The following is a 20,320-nucleotide window of genomic DNA, read 5'->3' as shown; positions in this document are numbered from 1 at the left end:
ACAACTCATACATTTTTTTTAAAGAGCTTTCTTTAAAAAAAATTTATGGTACACGTTGCAAATATTTTCTTCCAGTTCTCCATTTGTCTTTTGTCTTGGCTTATATGTGTACTTACTAATTTTAAAAAATGTATGGGGTTTTCTTCACACAAAAGGTTTTTATTTATCCATGTTTCATTGCGTCTGTTTTTTTTTCATAGTCAGAAACCACACCCAGGCCTCAAGTGTATCTATACCAGTTTTCTTGTAGTATTTATAGTTCCCGTCCTTGTAGTAAAAGCTCTCACCCATGTGGAGTTTTCCTGGTTTAAAATGTGAGGTGTAGATCCAATTCAGTCCTTTTCCAAATAACTAGCTATTTGGAAAGCCTTTGGGCTCACTATTTTGCTTCAAGACTTTCTGCTCTGTTCAGCTGGTTGGTCGACATGTCTAGCCACGAGATTCCATATGAAAGAACACTGTATACTGTATGTGGTAACAGTCGGTAGTACCACCACCCTCGTGTGATTCCAGGAGGCTCGCTAAATGCTCTTTCTGTGTAGGACCATGTGTAGGCTTGCTGAGGGTTTTTCTGGTCCAGGGGGAGGGGACTGATCAAGAGGACTTGTCAGCAAATCCCAAACAGCTCTACTTAATATAGGTTTTATTTTGTTGTAGTTCCTTCAGAACTAGATGATAAAATAATACCATAAATTTAACTTAAAATTAAATAAAACAATCATGAAAAGCATTTAACATCACACCTAGAATAAACAGAACAACACACACTTAGCACATAATTATTGGCTGGTCTTAGCAAACACTGTGTTTAATCACTAATAAGTCAGGAGGCAACAGTGAAATAGGCTTTTGGCAGCATCTGCAAGTGGGCAAATCTGGGATTGGCTGCTTTGAACTTGGCAGTGGTCAAAGTGATATGACAAACGTCTGAGAGGCAGTCAGGGTGCTGGCTTGAAGCTGGACCAGGCAGACATCAGGAGATAAGAGTACATGGAACAAGAATGTCTGGAGAGAAACACGTGCTGGTCTCTATATTCTAGTTCCCTTTCTATCCACTTGTTAGGGCTTTGAACCTTCTGGTCTTTTTTCCTGGTTATTGGGAAAAAGGGCGATATAAACCCACATGTTCATGGAAAGAAATGGGAAAAGCTTCCATACTTCCCAGGATTAAAATACTAATCAGAAGCAGAAACCACTTGGACATGTGAAGTAGGTATGTTCAGCTAGCTAGGCTGTAAGTCATGCCAGGTAAAAGTATTCTTTTTGCCACCACTAACCAGTAACTTCTGTAGTTTGCTCCCTTTGGCAGCTGCTACTAGTAACTACTGAATCTTTCCTCCGGTATGTTTAGGGTCCAACCTAAGTACCCCCTACCCATCTTCCCTAACCACCCCAGCTTGCAAGATCTCCCCATGAGATCTTGAGATCTACTATGAGAGACAAATCCTGTTAACATTTTGGTATTTTTCTTTCATTTTTTTTTCCCCTATGTATATGATTTTACAGAGTTGAGATCTTGCTCTCTATATAATATTGTATCCTATCTTCAATTTTTAGCATTATTGTAAGCCATTTGTAAATAGGGTTTAAAAAAAAGATTTTATGTATTTATTCATGAGAGACACACAGAGAGAGGCAGAGACATAGGCAGAGGGAGAAGCAGGCTCCATGCAGGGAGCCCGATGTGGGACTTGATCCCCAGACCTGGATCACACCCTGAGCCAAAAGCAGACACTTAACCATTGAGCCACCCAATTGCCCCTGTAAATAGGGTTTTAAAATTACATAATATTTCCTGGAGTGGATGGAATATGATTTACTTATATTTGCTTTTTTGTGCATATCTTTCTAGTCCAGTTGGATCAAGAGAATCTCAAAGGGAAGTCACTCTACTGTCTTATCCCCCTTCCCTATTCCATTAACTATAGAAAATGTTATCTACGTAGGTGATAAGTAGCTGTGCTTGCTTTTCTGTTTTCAGTCTAAATATCATGGGAACTTTTTGCTATAGGAGACCCCAAAAGTACTACTTGCAGGTTACTCAGAATTGTTGTATCACCCCAGAAAAACGGTGCCTGGGGAAATATTTGCATGTATTTAAGGGGACCCATAAATCCTCTGAAATTCTGTGGGAAGCAGGTGGTGTGAGCATTTTTCATTTTCCTGTGGTTTTCACTAAATTCTTCTGGAAGTCCTTATCTAGCAAAAAGCCACTGACACAGAGGCTGAAGCCCATCTGTATTCATTAAACTCTGAAATTGAAGATACTATTTTTTGCCTTTTATTGTTCTTGGTTTTCAGGAAGGGATGAGACCATGCAGCCTGCAAAACCATCTTTCCTTGAATATTTTGAACAAAAAGAAAAAGAAAACCAGATCCACAGCTTTGGCCAGAGTGTCCCTGGCCCCCTAAGGAACTCCTCGGATTGGAAAGTACCGCAGGATGGCGACTATGAGTTCGTAAGTAGTCCTCGAAGTGAACTGTTGTGTCTGCTGGGGACGGTTTTTTGCCATATTGCACATCCACTTTTGTCACTTCACCAAAAGTGCCAGAGCGTTTTCTTGTACGGTGCAAGCCTCTGGCCCTCCCGGTAGCAGCCCCCCAGGCTGAGGGCCTCATGAGTTTGAGACTGCATTTTGACCGACGTTTGAGCAGTTCTGGGACTCCTGATTAGTGGCATCTTCTTAGCTTTAAAAATCCTTTATTAACTTGCCATTTTTCTTTTTGTTGAGTTTGGAATTGTTAACAGTAAAAGAAATGCCGAGTGAGGATGCACTGTCTTGCGTAGTTTATTTGGGATTGTGACTTTAAGAGTGAGACTGGAGGGCAGCTCATGCTGATTTGTAGCATCTTTGCTGTTTTGCTAACCATTATCCTAATTTTAGGCCCTCGGAGAGGATCACTCTGAATTTTGCCTAAGGATGAATATTAAATTGTTCCAAAGTGTCTAATGAAAAACTGGGTGTGTTTTTCCTTCTCTGCAATGGAACATTCTCCCTTAACCACAGACACTTGGTAATGTTCACAGAGATTTAATGAGTAGAGGCAATAAAAAAATTGGGGGGAAAAGTAAGCTAAGGAGTCTGCATTCCTTTTCTGAATATTTTTAGGAAAGAATGTTCTCTTTAGGGATTTTTTCACTTTTATACTTTCAAATTCTGTCATGGTTCTGTTGTTGTTTATAAAAGACCTCGGATTGGGCATCATAATTGGATTCTGGGAGGCCTTTCTATCCTGGCTTTCCATTCTCCTGTTCACTGGCCTCAAGGTGATGACATCCTTCTTACATAACATAATGTCTACTGTTGTACAGTAGCAGGAATGTTGGAGTTGATAGTATTGGTGATAGAGATCGTTTGAGGACCAGAATAACTCACTTGAGGCTGTTTGACAGATAAGTCCCTGAAGCCATGTTACAGCCCAGCAGCCTTTGCTTTATCAGGTGTGCATTCATTTGTTACTATCAGCTATTACTCCATTATTAGTTTACTCATGAGATTTGAGTTATTTTTGCTATTCTGTGATGCCCACAGAGTTGTCTTGAGCGTATTTGTCAGGACTGCTTTTCTCAGTTTTGTGAGTCTCTAGGCAAAGATGAAACAGCTTCTGAATAGCAGATATCATGATAGAAAGCTGCAGAGTCATCAGATCTGGATTCCTAGCTGCAGTTTCCTCTTTCTTTCTTTCTTTTTTTTTTTTTAAGATTTTATTTATTTATTTATTTATTTTTTTCTTGATTTTATTTATTTATTTATTTATGAGAGACATACAGAAAGAGAGAGGCAGAGACACAAGCCGGCTCCATGTAGGGAGCCTGACATGGGACTCGATCTTGGTCTCTAGGATCACACCCTGGGCTGAAGGTGGTATTAAACCGCTGAGCCACCTGGGCTGCCTCCCGCCCTTTTTTTTTTTTTTTTTTTTTAATTTTTATTTATTTACGATAGTCACAGAGAGAGAGAGAGGCAGAGACACAGGCAGAGGGAGAAGCAGGCTCCATGCACCGGGAACCCTATGTGGGATTTGATCCCGGGTCTCCGGGATCGCGCCCTGGGCCAAAGGCAGGCGCCAAACCGTTGCGCCACCCAGGGATCCCCCCCCCCCTTTTTTTTTTTTAATGTTATAGAAGCAAATGATCATGGATGTCCTGTCATTCTAATCATTGTTTTCAGTTCAGTAATTCCGGTGTTAGAAGAATTCACTTCTCTCTGCCATAGTTTCCCTAGACTATCATCACTGGCAGAGAACGTGTTTCAATGGGCAAGCTGCTTTTGCAGAGGGGCTTTAGTAGGTCTTTAAGAGAGCATGCTTTGCATTCTGGACAGAGGGAGGATACCATGAGTAGGTGAGCCCGTTGCCCAGCCTGGATGATGCCTGGCCCGGGAGGAGGTCCTGAGAGCATCCTCTATACCAGAGCTTAGAAGCTAACAGCATGCAGCATCTAGACCTTCTTGTGTGCCCTATACAGGTTTACAAATCTTTCTATAGCTGCCTGTTTTTAAAAATTGAAAGCTTTTATATAAAATGTTGGCTCTCTGCCTTCTTTTGAAAACTTGGAAGACCCAGCCATAATAAACCTACATGGTTGGAGGACAATTGTCTGGAGCTGAGCAGCAGCTGCTCTCTTGAGGTCCAGTTCTTCTCAGTGTTTAGCTTACTTCATTCGTTTCTATTAACTGACCTGTCTGGCATTTAGGGTCATTCAACACTGGGATTCTTGCTGTAAATCCTTTGGATGTGTCTATGTTCACATTGGGCCTGAACCAATCCCATCCTGCCATAAAATTTTATTCTATTTTTACTGTCAAAATATCAACAGAATTAACTTATAATTTCTCTTTTAAGAGAATTGCAAACTAAGCAATGTAAGAAAGTGTAGGTGGGGTATAGATGAGCTGCTATTCCAAAAAATACCAAAGATCAAATGAAAACGAGTTTTTAAAAGATTTCATTCATTTTTTTGAGACAGGGAGAGAGAGCACAAGCATGAGGAGTGGGAGAAGCAGGCTCTCTGCTGAGCAGAGAGAGCCCACTGTGGGGCTCAATCCCAGGACCCTGGGATCATGATCTGAGTCCAAGCCAAACGCTTAACTGACCGAGCCACCCAGGGGCCCCAGGTGATTTTAATGTGTTCACACGTACTTTGATTACGTGAGTGTTTACATTTGTGCTGCTGTGTTCCTTGTCACTCTCCTCCAACCATGACAGGCTTCATTCTCTCCTGACACATGCCCACCACATCCTGCTTTGGAGCCTTTGTAGGTGCTGCTTCTCTTCATTCAGATCTTTTTTTTTTTTTTTTTTAAGATTTTATTTATTTATTCGTGAGAGATACAGAGAGAGAGAGAGAGAGAGAGAGAGAGAGGCAGAGACACAGGCAGAGGGAGAAGCAGGCCCCATGCAGGGAACCTGACGTGGGACTCGATCCCGGATCTCCAGGATCACGCCCCGGGCTGAAGGCAGCGCTAAACCGCTGGGCCACCCGGGCTGCCCTCTTCATTCAGATCTTAGCTGAATGTCCCCTCTCTCTGTAAGGTCCTCTCTCACACTCTCTCTTTACTGTGGCTTTTTTCCCTTTAACTAACCATTATTACCTGAATAGATAGGTTACCTGACCTAACGTCTATTTTCCTCACCACCGTAAGCTCCAGGGTAGCGCGGCCTCATTGCCGTGTTCACTCCTCCTGGCATTCCACCCCCTTAGACTAAAAGATTACAGTATGTTTCTGGGGGATTCATGAGCCAAGCTGGATTTAAGTTTACAGCCTTTTGTGGCTTTATGAATGCCAAATTCAGGGTCTGAATTCTCCTAGAATTGATATTCATTGCATGCAGTCTGTTTTTAGACTATCAAATACCAACTTTAGCAAATATTGCATTTTCACACATCTTTTATTTACACTTTTATCACAATATATATTAAACGTTAAAGGAAACCTTTGTTAAAGCTTTTCCAACGTGGCAAATAAAGTAATTCAATTTTAGAAATGCAAAAGTACTCAATTTCAGATGAAAAATATGATGGTTTTTCTCAGTATTAAATGCTACCATTCCTGATGAAATGGCTTCCTATTTGCCATTTTGGTTAAAAAGTTCATTTCAAAGTGGTAATTGCCTTCATAGGAAGAAAGGAGAATATCTTTTTCATAATTAAAACCTCTTAAATGTATTAAATTTCATAACTAAATTCTGTTAAATGCCTATTAGGAAATCAGAGAGTCTCTAAGAGATTGCTAAGGGAGACATGTTAGCTAGTCTGACACAAAGCCTTCTACAAGCTCAGTGAAATTATTCTGAGTATTTTTTTCACTCAACAGTTTGGCTCTTTCTTTGCCAAATGTCACTTACAAAAGGACATTTTTCTTTTTTTTATGTGTTTCTTTGGTACCTCCAATAGGAGTACAGAAGACACAAAGGGAGAATAAAAAGGAAGCTAAAAAAATCATGCAGTGCTAATAAAATACTAATACATCCTTATCTCTGAATTTCTATAGTACCTAATAGGAAAGAAAGAAGAAACATATCAAAATATGCTATATCCTAAAAATCATTTAGATCAGAATTTCACAAGGTAGAATCACATGTAACGGAGATTAGAACACAGATTACTCAATGCTGACCCCAGAGACTCTGATGCAGTGAGTCTGGGGTGGGACCTGACAGTCTGCATTTCCAACAAGTTTCCAGGTGATGCTGACACTGCTGGTCTGGGGATGACACTTTAAGAAACTGAGGCTGTTATTTCGAATGCTTGATTTGGGGTAAAGGTAAGAGCTATCCAGCAAGAATTATAGCATTAAAAATCCTTTTCATTTGTGGCTAAAGCCTTAGTCTTCTCTCAAAAATGGACATTTCAGTTAGATTAAAAAAACAAGAGTTACCACAATTAACAAGGTTGATAAAACAGAGTATAGGAACACTTTTCAGGTATTCATGACACTTTGAAAACATATGTGAAATATTTGACTATGTTTTAAAGTGCTCAGAAATCTCATACAGAAATCACACAGGCCATGTTCACTGACTAAAACACAAGAAAAGTAGAAATTAACAATAAAGTAGATAAAACCATTTTGTTCCACTTGGAAATTTAAAGAGTATATCTCCAAGTATTTGTTTTCAAGATAAAGTAGAAGTTGTAAACTATTTAGAAATGAATTACAAGTACTGTACAGAATTTAGATCTCTGTAAATTAATGGGGTGCAGTAAAGAAGGTACTGAGAGGGAGATTTATAGCCTTAAATGTATTTTCTTTTTAGAATACAAGAAAGATTGTAAATAAGACAAAATAGGATAAAGATAAACACAGAATTCAGTGAATTAAAAAACAACAAAATTAATTAGTATAATTAAACGTTGGTTCTGGGAAAGGACCTGACATTTGTCAGAGTAATCAAATTGAAAAGGAAGAAGGTCCCAAAAAACTGTGAGAACAAAGGGGAGGGAGTGTTTCTTAAAGACAAAAGAATGTTAGAGTGGTAAGAGAATATTATTTATGATTTGACATCCCTACACTTGAAAACCTAGATCCATAGATGTTGAAACATTATGCCACTGTTACTTCCTATATGGAAATGTAAAGTATCCAAGGTGTTTTTGAACAAGAACAGTGAGGTTGGACTTTTACCACCGGATGTGAAAATGTACAAAACCAGAGCAATGAAAGCATGGTGATAATTGGCACAAGAATAGAACACAGATTAGTGGTATAGAGAACAGAGTCGAGAAACATACTTGTGTATAATAGGAATTTGTAATAGCAGTAAAATGCAAACTAATACAAACCATGATACCATTTATGTAAATTTTCTAATAACCACAAAACATGCTACATATTTCTGTATATATGCACACACATGCAAATGCAGAAATAAAATACAGCATATGAAATTATTTGGTGAGTCATTACCTTTGAGGAGAACTTCAGTTTTAACTGTTTTTACAGCAAGACTACATTAGTTGCTTAAACTTTTAAAAAAATACAATGTCTTAAAAAATTCTATGAAAAAAATAAAATAAAAATTCTATGTAGATTTTCCTGGTTTTAGTCTAAATAGAGTTAGCCAGAACTTCTGCAGAGCTAAATGGTCTAGTACTTTCCAATCTTAATAAATGCAAGTATTATTGATGATTAGCTCCTGGCATATTAGCTTTTGGAGTAAGTTACCTATTTATTCAAATGAAGTTATTTCTAGATTTCTTTTTTTTTTTAATTTCCAGATTTCTTATGACTCATTCTATAAACAGAATTGATAGTAGCTGGCCTCCACATCAACTCAATCTCTATTCATTGAAATCTTCTGTATATATTTTGTGTAAACAGGCAAGATTGCAGGATCTTGACAGCCAGGACTTGATTTAACTCATCTTTGTGTTCCTAACACCTAGCAATTGCCTCGCTTAAAGTTACAACACCAATTTTGATTAAATGCTGACACAGTCTCTGAATTAATTCAACAAATAGTTGAGACTGAGAAAGTTGATAGTGTAGCAAAAAAGATAATCAAATAACTTTGATACATTTGTGCTAACAATAGCTTACATTCATTGAGCACTTACTATGCACCAGGCATTGGACTAAGTCTTTTATATGTATTAGCTCAATCCTTATAACCATCCACGAGACAGATAATATTGCTGCCATTTTATGGATAAGCAAACTGAGGCCCAAAGGTAGTAAATAATGGAGTATAGTTGTATAGATAGTAAGTAGCACAGCAGGGATTTGAACCAAAGCAGTTTGGTTCCAGAGCCCATCCTCTTAACCACCTTCTCTAGGCTAATCTGGTCAATTCTGTTTGCAAAGTACTTATAAAAATTGCTGTACAAGCCCAGAAGAGGGAGCCAGAACCCCAGCAGGACCTCCAGGGAACATCCAGAGATTCCTTTGAAGGGTATTTTGAAAGGCAATAGGAATTCTCTAGAGCTAGAGGAGGGAAAGGGACTTCTAGGCAGAGACAGGGCAGCGTTATGTGTGTGTGTGTGTGTGTGTGTGTGTGTGTGTGTGTGTGTGTGTGTAGGCCTTGAAGAATGTGGGATGCCAGGAAGCACTGAGAGATTGTATTCGGGGCGCAGAGAGTGTGCGTATGAGCAGAGAGGCGATAGACTGAAGGCCAGCTCTTCAATAAAATCGTGCCCAGTGTGCCCTTCTTTTTGGGAAGTATTTAGTACCCTTTTAGATTTTTCCTTAGTGTACTGGAGAAATTAAAAATAGACTCCTAATGCAGCCCAAAGGCTAAGCTAATACCTCTCTTGTGAAGTTGTGTGATAATGGGGCCATCAGGATGTAAAACCATGGAACTGTCAATTCAAAATTAATTTGATAAAAGTAACAGAACCTGAACAAGATTGATTGCCTGCATTCCCTGGGTAGTTAAAGCCATTCAGCTGGCTCTTTGTGGTAGGGAAGGATAAATTTTAGTACTGAGGTTGCCCTGGGAGGGTGACAACTGCCTGTGATTTGATGAAACTTTATCTTAACCCTTCTTTCCTAGATCAGAGGAAAGATAGGATAGGATAGGATTGTAAAGTAGAAATTTCTGTGGGTTTTTTATAAAGAAGTTTTATGAAGCTGTCAGGGCACAGTTGATCGCTCATTGTTTAACAGGTTGTACATTTTACTTTTGATTATATACTTCAGAAATTAGGCATTTGGTGGGAGGTGGGAATTACTACTACTTTATTTGTAATTTTTTAAAATATTTTATTTATTTATTCATGAGAGAGACAAAGACTGAGAGGCAGAGAAAAGCAGAGGGAGAAACAGGCTCCACGCAGGGAGCCTGACACAGGACTCAATCCCAGGTCTCCAGGATGACACCCTGGGCGGAAGGCAGCGCTAAACCGCTGAGCCGCCTGGGCTGCCCGGTATTTGTAATTTTTTTAAAAAGATTTTATTTATTCATGAGAGAGACAGAGAGAGAGGCCGAGACACAGACAGAGGGAGAAGCAGGCTCCTTGCAGGGAACCTGATGTGGGACTCGATCCCAGGTCTCCAGGATCACACCCTGGGCTGAAGGTGGCGCTAAACTGCTGAGCCACCCGGGCTGCCCTGTAATTTAAATCATGATTGATATGGTAGCAGGGATGCTTTGTTTATTCATTTTAAATTAATGATTCATCTTGATGTTTTCTGGGAACCCGGGGATCTACAACTTGAAACTTTATCTGCCATTTTATAGAAACAAAAGAAGTACTCCCCATTTTGTTTTTGAATGTATTGTCCTTTTGTTTTGAAATGAGTATTAAAAGATTAGTGCACATCCTTAAATTTCCCAGCCTCCATTGGCAGGATAGAACCAAATGTCTGAAAGTTTGAATTTTATCACTGGCAACAAACACTGTTGTGTCCCAAGGAGTGACAAGCCTCACTTTGCTCATTTTTGAGAAAATAGCTTCCAAGCGCCCAAATCCAAGTAACCAATTTGCCATTCTTTCAAGTAAACATGGTGTTTACAGGATAAAAGCAGCTAGTTTAGGTCATAGCTTATTTGCATGAGTACTTTGCTTCAAGACAACCATCATGTTTCAGTGCACAGCAAAAGTGCTTTACGCCAACTTCCCGTTTCATCACAGAGAATAATAAAAAGGCATATACTCAAAGGTTGAACTTAAATAAAATTAATGCTTTTTACTACTTCATCAAGGACATTCTTAAGGAAATTGTTTTTTTGGTTGGTGGTTTGTTGGTTTGTTTTTCTACTTGGAGCCTGTGGTCACAAAAAATTTAATAGCTGCTAGTGCCATTTGGTACCCCTTAATTCATACAGAGGGGCTGGCACTTTCACTCACCGTTGCGTTGGTACTGTCAGTGCAAATGCCAACACACTAGGAAAGGCAAATAATGTCTCAATATTAGTAGGAAAATAGTTTGATCTCACAGGTTCCTTAAAAAGGCATGTAGGGTGGGCAGCCCGAGTGGCTCAGCGGTTTAGCGCCACCTTCAGCCCAGGCATGATCCTGGGGACCTGGGATCGAGTCCCATGTCAGGCTCCCTGCATGGAGCCTGCTTCTTCCTCTGCCTGTGTCTCTCCCCACACTCTGTGTCTCTCATGAATCAATAAATAAAATCTTTATTTAAAAAAAAAAAGGCATGTAGGGTTTCCCAGGGGTCTGTAGGCCACTGTTGGAGAACAGCTGATCTATAAGCTTGCTCAGAGATTAAAATCAGTTTCTTTTGGCAAGGATATTACATGGATGTCATGTGTACTTGCATCAGGAGGTCCAGAATACCTGGATGTATGCTCATCTCATTTTTTCTCTTGTATCAGACACTGAGGGCCATTGCTTAGATGCATTATTTTATTCAGCATTGCAAAGCAGTGACATTTGATCATTCCTTTGCCATTTACCAGCTGAAATATTTTTATAGTGAAGTGTCTCATTAATTTTGTAATCTCAGCTATAATTTATATAGGAAAAATAGCAATATGGATTTAAAATATTTGGTTCATTTCAATCCTTGCAGTTATTATTTTTTTATATTCAGATTGTTCGATATCGATGTGAACCTGATAGTTTGTTCTTTTTTTTAAGAAGTCTAGTTTAGTGACATATATATACTCCCCAGTAGTTTTTCTCATAGCTTCCTTTCTTTCTAGTATGATGAGATGTCCCAGGCTCATGTTGGACATTTCCTGCTCCACACCTGGAAATAGCACATTTTTAAAGCTTTATTGAGATAGTATTAGCAGAGAACATATGTAAGTTGAAGGTATACAGCATGATGATTTGATACATGTACATATTGTGAAATTACCACAATCAGGTTAGTTAACACATTTATTCCCACATAGAGTTGTGTGTGTGTGTGTGTGTGTATGTGTGTGTGTGTGTGTGTGTGTATGGTGATAAGTTTAAAGATGTATTCTCTTAACAGTTTTCAATTCTGTGATACAGTATTGTTAATTATGGTCACCATGCCATACATTAGATCACCAGAACTTATTCATCTTATCACTGGAAGTTTGTACTCTTTGACCAACATCTTTCCTTTTTCCCAGCCCTCCAGCCCCTAGCAATCACCATTCTACTTTTTTTTTTTTTTTTTTTAGTTCATGGAAACAGCCATTTTTTGAAGGAACTCTGCTTACTTTTAGTGGGAAATGATAATTAGAGACCACAGTCTGGGTACAAAGTGTGCTCATTGCAGTTAGGTCATTTTCTTCTAGGCCTTCTCAATGGATAAAACCAGAGAGTATGTTTATTATAAACTCGTGAGTTCCTATGCTATTTCTAGTACAAGTACAATACTTGTATTTATAACTACACTGATTCTACATCTGTAATTCATTCCCTCATGCTAAACATCTCACTTCCCAGCAACAACAGCGTAACTGCTTATCTGCTTTATGTCCCACAATACACATGCCATCCTCAGAATCACAATACCAACACTTCCACCAACAATAATTACTGAAAACAATTTAATACTTGCATTGCAGTTCTCTTTGTAGCCTTAGGCCATATCCCAGCTGAGATGCACAGTCAAATCACTGTATGTTAGGGTCATTTGCAGTAATTTCTGTGGATGTTGTTATGTCACAGACATAATAAGCAGATAGATTTGTTGTTTTGTTTTCTATTTGTAGATACTACTTCAGTTTATAATTATATAAACTATTCAGTTTCAAAGGTAAATCTATAGAACAGAGTTATTTGGACTTAGCTTCTATTCCTAAACCCTCTACTGTTTCCTCCCTTTTTCTTGTTATATTTTGGTTATATATTTACAAATACATGTATATTTTTACTTCTGTTCTTAGATAAGTGGTAGTTCACACACTTTCAGCTACCTTTCTGTTTTCACTTAAGTATATAACCTAGAAGTTACCTTATAGCATTGTATAGAGATAGTCCTCATTCCTTTTCTCCTGATGCTTATATTCTGTTGTGCAAGTGAACCATAGTTTATTCAGCTAGTCCTCTGTCAATAGACATTTAAGTTGTTTGTAGTGATTTTAAAGTTGGTCACTTCATAAACCTATTTGTAAGCAGAGAATGAATCTTTCTGGGGATCCCTGGGTGGTCAGCAGTTTGGCGCCTGCCTTTGGCCCAGGGTGCGATCCTGGAGTCCCAGGATCGAGTCCCACATCAGGCTCCTGGCATGGAGCCTGCTTCTCCCTCTGCCTGTGTCTCGGCCTCTCTCTCTCTCTCTCTCTCTCTCTCTATCATAAATAAATAAATAAATAAATAAATAAATAAATAAATAAATAAATAAATCTTTTAAAAAAAAGAATCTTTCTATAACTGTCACTTTTGTAAGGCACATGCTTTTCACCTTTCAGTTTTGAGAAGCAGATTACATACTTCAAGCCTTTATAGCTTTTTTCTTTTTTTTGTAGTTTTTTTTTGTTTTTGTTTTTGTTTTCTTATTTTATTAGTAACAAGTATATTTATTCAGTGGTTTCTCTCTGCCACAGTCTGGTGCTGTTTATATAAACTAATTAGACTCTAATGTAGTCATAACACCTGTATAATGGAAGGTGAGTAATCAGTCTCCCAGCAAACACTTTTAGATGCCGGAGGTGTCAAAATGTTCTTGGGTTGATATTAACAAGTGAAGAGGTTTCTGGAGGACTGGGTTTCCTAATTGCTGTAATCAAAACCTGAAATTTCTTAAGTATGAATCTCATTACAACCAAAGCCAGATTTGGTTTAGTTCCTTTAATTTTGCTAAAAATTTGAAGTTAGAAAAAGTTCAGGATTATTTATTCTTCATCAGTTAGAAGGTTCCAAAGCCAAAAAAATATTTTGATGTAAATTAATTATTAATCTAGAAAGCTAGAGCTTGAAATTTTCAGCTTGCTTAAGATGAATGTAAATTGTTTTTCTTATTGCTGACTCCACAGCTATGACTTTGAATTGTGATCTCATTCACCTAGATGTGTCTTTGTTCACTCTTCTTCCTTGAGCTTGAGAGATACTTTTCCAGTCATCTTTCTCAGCTTCATCTCCCACTTTGTTCTCACACAGACTCTTAACACTTTAGTAATCGATATTCCTGGGACATGCAGTGTTGAGAAGACAAGGAAATTTATGCCAATTTTCTTACTCCCATCTGAAGAAAGGATCCCTTTTAGAATTCTGAAAGTCATATTTGCTCATGTAGCCTCATGCCTTTGGAGGAAAAAACATGATGTGGCATTTTTCTCCTCATTCCCTCTCCCAGCATGAGCACATTTACTTAAAAATCTTGATGCTCCACCACTCAAATGAAATACAGCAGAATTGAGCATCTTTTGTCTCTGATGATGTGTTTACTCCCAGCAGCAGTAATTCTGAATGGCAGGCGCATCTCTTTTTCCCCCGTCTTCACCTTACTGTTGGAGTTGGACGCTGTTGTGACTGAGATTTTGAGGTGACACTGTAGGGCAGAAGAGGTATGGAGAAGAGGATTCAGACAGGAGGAACGGTTGGTAGTAATTTATTGAAATGCTCATAATGGTGTATTGGGTGTATACAGCTCATTGGATGTATTGGTCGTTCTGTACATCCAAGTGTTTAGACAGGAAAATTTTATAATTCACATTTGTTTAGAAGGTCTTACAAAGTTGCAGTTGGGCCTATTAGTGGGAACATCTCTGATGCCTCCGTGAACCTGTACCTACGTGCTTGCTGCTTTGGTTGAGGCAGTAATGGCTGGTAGTGAATATCACTGCAGTCAGACTTGTAGGGTTCCAGTCTGGACTGCAGCACTTCCTGGGTATAGTTTTGGGCTTGTTTCTTCTCCTCTTTGTGCCTCAGTTCCCTCATCTGCAACATGGAGGTATTACTGGCACCCATCGGATGGATTTTGTGTGCATATGAGAATTAAATGTGGTAATGCACATAAAGTGCCTTAAACGTAAAGCTGATAAATGTTAACTTCCTCCTCCTTCCCTACCTTCTCCCTGCCTTTCTTAAAACATTGTCTGTAAATGCAGACAGACAGGAGTAAATTGCAGTAGACTCCTTTTCCTCATGACTTGACACTGATTTCTGTTTCAAAACCAGAAATACATTCCCCCAAAAAACGTGCTCCCAAAGAGACTGATGTGAACCTGTCCTTAACTATGACCCCTTGGAAATGGGTTACCCAGAGTGGTCACGGCTGTCATTTTTAGAGCTTCTCATGTTTGCTTGCTATCCCTTACATCTCTATTCCATATAGTTTTTCTGTGTCCCTACTCCTCACTTCATAAATTGTTAAGGTACTGTTAGTTTTCAAATTTCACTGCTCAGACCGCTTCGGTTGCAGCACTCACTTGTTGCCAACAGATGCCACCCTCTGACTTCTTGTGTGTGCGGCCTCTGGTTTGGAGCTCCCTTATGGTACAGAGAGGTGGCCGCTGCAGAAAAATGAGTGATAAAACTAGCTCATCATCCTGGAAGCTGGACATTGTGTGAAGCAAGTAGGGGGAACATTCACACATTCCAGAAGGTGGGTGAATGGCCCTGGCTTCAGCTGGGATGGTGGATGGGTCACTCCTTTGTTGAGTTTTCAGATTTGTGGTCTGTAAAAAGCATAATACCACCTGTACTGGTTTTCGCACGGGGTTACAGGAAGGGTCAAATGAAATGGAGTTTGGAGTCATTTGAACCAAGTAGAATTAGAACTGTGGTAGAGGGCAGGCCAGGTGGCTCAGCGGTTTAGTGCTGCCTTCAGCCCAGGGTGTGGTCCTGGAGACCTGGGATCGAGTCCCACGTCAGGCTCCTGTATGGAATGGAGCCTACTTCTCCCTCTGCCTGTGTCTCTGCCCCCCCACTCCTGTCTCTAATGAATAAATAAATTAAATCTTAAGAAAAAAAAGAAGAACTGTGGTAGAATTCTAGCAGAGAATTAGCAGACTGTTGATGTTTGGGTTCACATTATATTTATTACTGATCTTATTAATATTTCACTCTTTATTTAGTAAAAATACATATGTGTGTGTGTGTGTGCGCGCGCGTGCACGCGCGCGTGGGTGTCTTTGAACAGTAACAAATAATCCAAACACAGGAAAAGACCAAGGGAGTAGGTAAGCCTAGACTTGTGGTCGGCCTTTGTTTGCCGATAACAGGAACATTCTCATCACAGTAGGTCAATATAATATTTAATATAGTTAAAGATGCATTCATACTTTCTCTTTAGTTTGGTGATGCTTACAGTGTTCCTGTGAAGGAGGAAGGTGAGATTTCTTCAGCCTTTCATAGTTTGAGGATCTGAAGTCCAGAGACCTTAAAATGCAACTTTCCTACTTAATGCCAGAATGAGGTGAGAACCCAGGTCCCCAGGTTGCTTCGAATCTGTTAATCCTTGAGTGCTTTCTTACATGAAAAACAAAACAAAATGACAAACCATGAGCTCTAGGCACATGCTAGGTAGTTAGTTATTGTTCCAAAGCAGTAAAAGAATCATCTTTCAGATAATGTGTGATGGGAATTATAGTGACAAAGGAAGAATGGTCTCAGCTTCAGTGTGTGTTACTGGAATTTTGTGACATTAGAGGAATATATTTGTGACTGTCTCAAATGGTGTTTTTCTTGCTTATTCAGAAATACTGCAGATTGACAAGCTTTGCATTTCATTAATTATTTATATAAATTTCCTTGTTGGAACAATTTAATTTTTACTTTCTTCTGCTTTTACTATTTACTTTGTAACTATGGGTTGTACAGTAATTATGCTGTAGTTCAGGAAATGTCATGCTAACCAAAAAGGCATTATTATTTTCAGAAAACTTTCAGTTGGACCAACTAGAACCTCTGTGAAAACAAAGGTATCTATTGTGGAGGAGAGGAGTCTTAGTGGCTCTGGCAAACATTCGATATTCTCTCTGAGGATCATATCTGTGTCACGGCCTGCCTGTCGTCTCATTCAGGCACTTAGTCCCCACTTTCTTCTCTCATATTCTTCATCTATTCAATATTAGCTTTTCTGTAAATTTACTTTTTTTTTTTTAACCTTAGTGGTAGATACTGAAATTTGTAGTCACCTTCTGTTGGTTGCTCATCATCTTTGTCTGTCTTTTCCTCTTATCCTCTTTAACTTATACTATTATTATTGCTATTGTGATAGTAATACTTAACATAAGATCTACCTTCTTGGCAAACATTTGGGTGTAACCTGCAGAGTTTTTAACTACATGCACAGTGCATTAGAGTAGATCCCTAGAACAATCATCCTGTCTGCCTGAGGCTCTGTGCCCTTTGACTAATACCTTCTTGTTTCCTCTTTGTCTTGTCACACTTTAAATTTTATTGGCAGGGACACTTGCTCTCTTAAGTTTATAGAATTTGAGGAGAAAATGATGAAAGTAGCAGTTATTGAATGCATGTGGTATGGTCAGTTCCTGTAAACATTCCCCCCTGCCCTTTGCCCCTCACAGAATCCTTGGACAGTTGATTATATTCCCAGGCACTTGACAGTGAGGCTCAGAGACTCTAGATGAATAAGTGACGGCATTAAGCATTAGGGTTTTTTTTAAATCCAGATTTTCTGATGACAAGACCATTGTTTTTCTCAGCATAACACAACTTATGTGAGAAGTGTTGTATATGCGCTGGTGGTGAGCATTTGTCTAACTCAGAGGCTCCATATATTTTCTTTCTCTGACACCCAGAACTAGCCATGGCACACAGGTGCTCAGAATGTGTTGATTTCATGCTCTTTGAAATCATTGCACATTCTTTGAAAAGGTTTCCAAATCTTTTCATAATTCTTTTTTGCAAAAGCCATTCATCTGTGTGTATAGGAGCATGTTAATTAGCTTATAAATTGGATTGATGTGCAGTTTAAATTTTTTGCTTCTTCAATAAGGTTTTGGTAGAAAATGTTGACAGCAGCTGCAGTGTTGGGAATCCCCTCCGTCAGAGGTGGATAAAGCATGAAAGGCATTTAGCAAAGTGCCTGGCAGTCCTCCTTTATTATTCATATGTTGGTTCCTTTCAGAGCTACAATTTAGATGTAGCTAAAGGGAGCTCCGCATTGAGAATCAGATCTCAGCTCTGACGGTAACTAGCTTTGTATCCTTAAGCGAGCCACCTAATCTTTTGGGGGCTCTTGTTTCTTCATTTGCTAAATAAAGGTGAGTTAAAAGTCTTCAAGAGCCTTCAAACTCTCTTTGTTTGCTAGTCTTTAAAATGGAGATAATACATACCTGGCATGGGGGTTATTTGAGCCCTAAAGAGAGAGCCTCTGTGAAGCATATAAAAGATGCTCAGTCTACACAGGGGTTTTCCTTTTAAAATGCAGGGAGATGCCCTGGAGACCAGAGTAAGCATAGGAGCCAGTATAACAGACTGACCAAGAACCAAGTAGACCTGGATTCAGTCCTGGCTTCACTGTTTATGAGATATGTAACCCTAGGCATGTCACTTAACCTATAAGGGAGATACTAATCATATTTACGTCAGGTTTATTGAGAAGATTAAATTAGAAAGTGCTCTTAAAGTGCTTAGCAGAGTACCTGACACATAGCAGGCATTTAGTAAATCTTATTTACACGTGTAATAGTTACATGGGAGAGATGAACCACGGGGGGGGGGGGGGGGGGAGTTAAGATAATGATGTGGGCTGCCCAAAACAGAAAGGGGGGAGTCAGGCCCCCAGCTTATTTCATGGTTTTGTTGAGGGTCCTACTGTAGTGGCTCCCATTTCTGGTTAAATGTTGTCTGCTTTGAAGTGTGTATTTCATACCTAAAATGAGCCTAATTCTGTTGTGACTTTCTTAGTCACATGGTTTAAATATCAAACACACTGATTCAAACAGGCCTTTTGTGTGTTCTCTGATCAGATTGCTTCCCTTCTGTGCCTGCCTGGAAACAGTAAGACCTGGAAAGTTCCCACATTGATGTTCTTCCTTTTTTTTTTTTTCTTTTAAGATTTTATTCATTTATTTGAGAGGGAGAGGGAGAGAGAGCAGCAGAGGGAGAGGAAGAAGCAGACTCCCCACTGAACACAGAGCCCGCCATGGGCTTGATCACAGAACCTTGAGTGAGATCATGACTTGAACTGAAGGCAGACATACCACCCAGGTGCCCCAATGTTCTTTTTCAAAACAGTTTTAATCCCAGTGGTGCCATTGTTAACATAAAATAGCTTGTGTGTGGGAGAGGGAGAGAGAGAGAGAGACAGAGACGGAATCATTGAAAAAGAGAGACCCATAGAGAGACACAGAGAGCTGTACTTGGGAGCTCACACCTGGGAGTGCTCCTGTTTGAAATGATGGTTTCTGTTGCACATCACATGATGTAGGAGCAGAAGGTGGCCAGCTGCTGGAAGGGGCAAACTCAGATCCCCTTTACTCCACCAGTCCCTTCCATGTGCTCTTTATTTAGGAAAATCCTATTAAATATTTAATACTATTCCAGGATTTTGTAACCTTTAGACATGGATGTATCTTTTTATAAATCTTATCTATATTCTTTTTTGTAACTAAACTTTTTAGATTTTGAGATAATTATAGGTTTACATACAGTTATAAGAAATAATATGTAGAGGTCCTTTGTACTCTGAGTTTCCGCACTGATGACGTCTTACAGAATTATAGTGCACTACCACAACCAGGATATGGACATTAATACATCAAGATAAAGAACACTTCCATCACCATAAGGAGCACTCCCGTTGGCTTTGATAGGCACACCCTCCACACCCCATTTCCTAACTCTTGGCAGCTAATCTCTTCTCCATTTGATGTGTCTCCTTTGGAGTTTAAAAAATCTTCAGGGAGTGATGTTTCAAATGAAGTCAGGAAATTTGATGTCCTCTTCTGGGGGCTCTCATTCCCCCAGATACTGCAGGACCAAGCACAGAGTCATCCTCACACATTGTGAAGAGATGTACTTATTCCAGATCCCCGTAGACGTTTTCCACTTTTAAAGTGCTGTTGTAATGATAAACTAACCACTCTAGGATTAGTTTAAACTGGTTTCTGGCAGGAGTCCAGACCTTGTGATAAAATGCCATATGCCACCTGTCTCCTTATCTGTGGCGATACTCTGTGCCCGCTTGGCCGATGAAGGCAGCCGCTACCCAGAGGTTTCCTGCTGCAGGAGTGTCTAGCAGTGGTCCCATGAATTCACACTTTGTGTGAGCATTTTCAGAAACGGTGCTTCAGCTCCTGGGGTGAGAGCATGAGGTGGGGATTTCTGTACCCTTATGGAAGAAGGTACGTGCTGTGCGGGTTCGCCCCATGCGCTCTTACCACCTCTCCTCCCATCTCAGTTTCATTCCCGTGGAAGAGGAAGACCTCACAGAAGGCCTAGTCTTCGCTCCTTGACTGCCACCTTCCCTTCTCTGTGCTCTGGGCATGGGCCTGTTGAACAAGGATGTGTGACTTGTAGCCCCGAGGGAGC

The 20,320-nt window shown here is 39.6% G+C and overlaps 1 protein-coding gene across 1 annotated transcript in view; it reads left to right on the top strand.

Moving 5' to 3' along the window:
* STK4 (serine/threonine kinase 4) overlaps positions 1 to 20,320 on the top strand; it is an 86,692-nt gene that overhangs the window by 45,999 nt on the left and 20,373 nt on the right. Inside the window, exon 10 of the mRNA XM_041732928.1 lies at positions 2,302 to 2,459. Within this exon, the coding sequence (XP_041588862.1) occupies positions 2,302 to 2,459 (158 nt within the window). The remainder of the gene's footprint in view (positions 1 to 2,301; positions 2,460 to 20,320) is intronic.

Source organism: Vulpes lagopus, chromosome 18, assembly GCF_018345385.1.
Source record: "Vulpes lagopus strain Blue_001 chromosome 18, ASM1834538v1, whole genome shotgun sequence".
Taxonomy (NCBI): domain Eukaryota; kingdom Metazoa; phylum Chordata; class Mammalia; order Carnivora; family Canidae; genus Vulpes; species Vulpes lagopus.
Note: the sequence above shows the minus strand (reverse complement) of the source record. Positions and strands in the feature narration are given on the sequence as shown.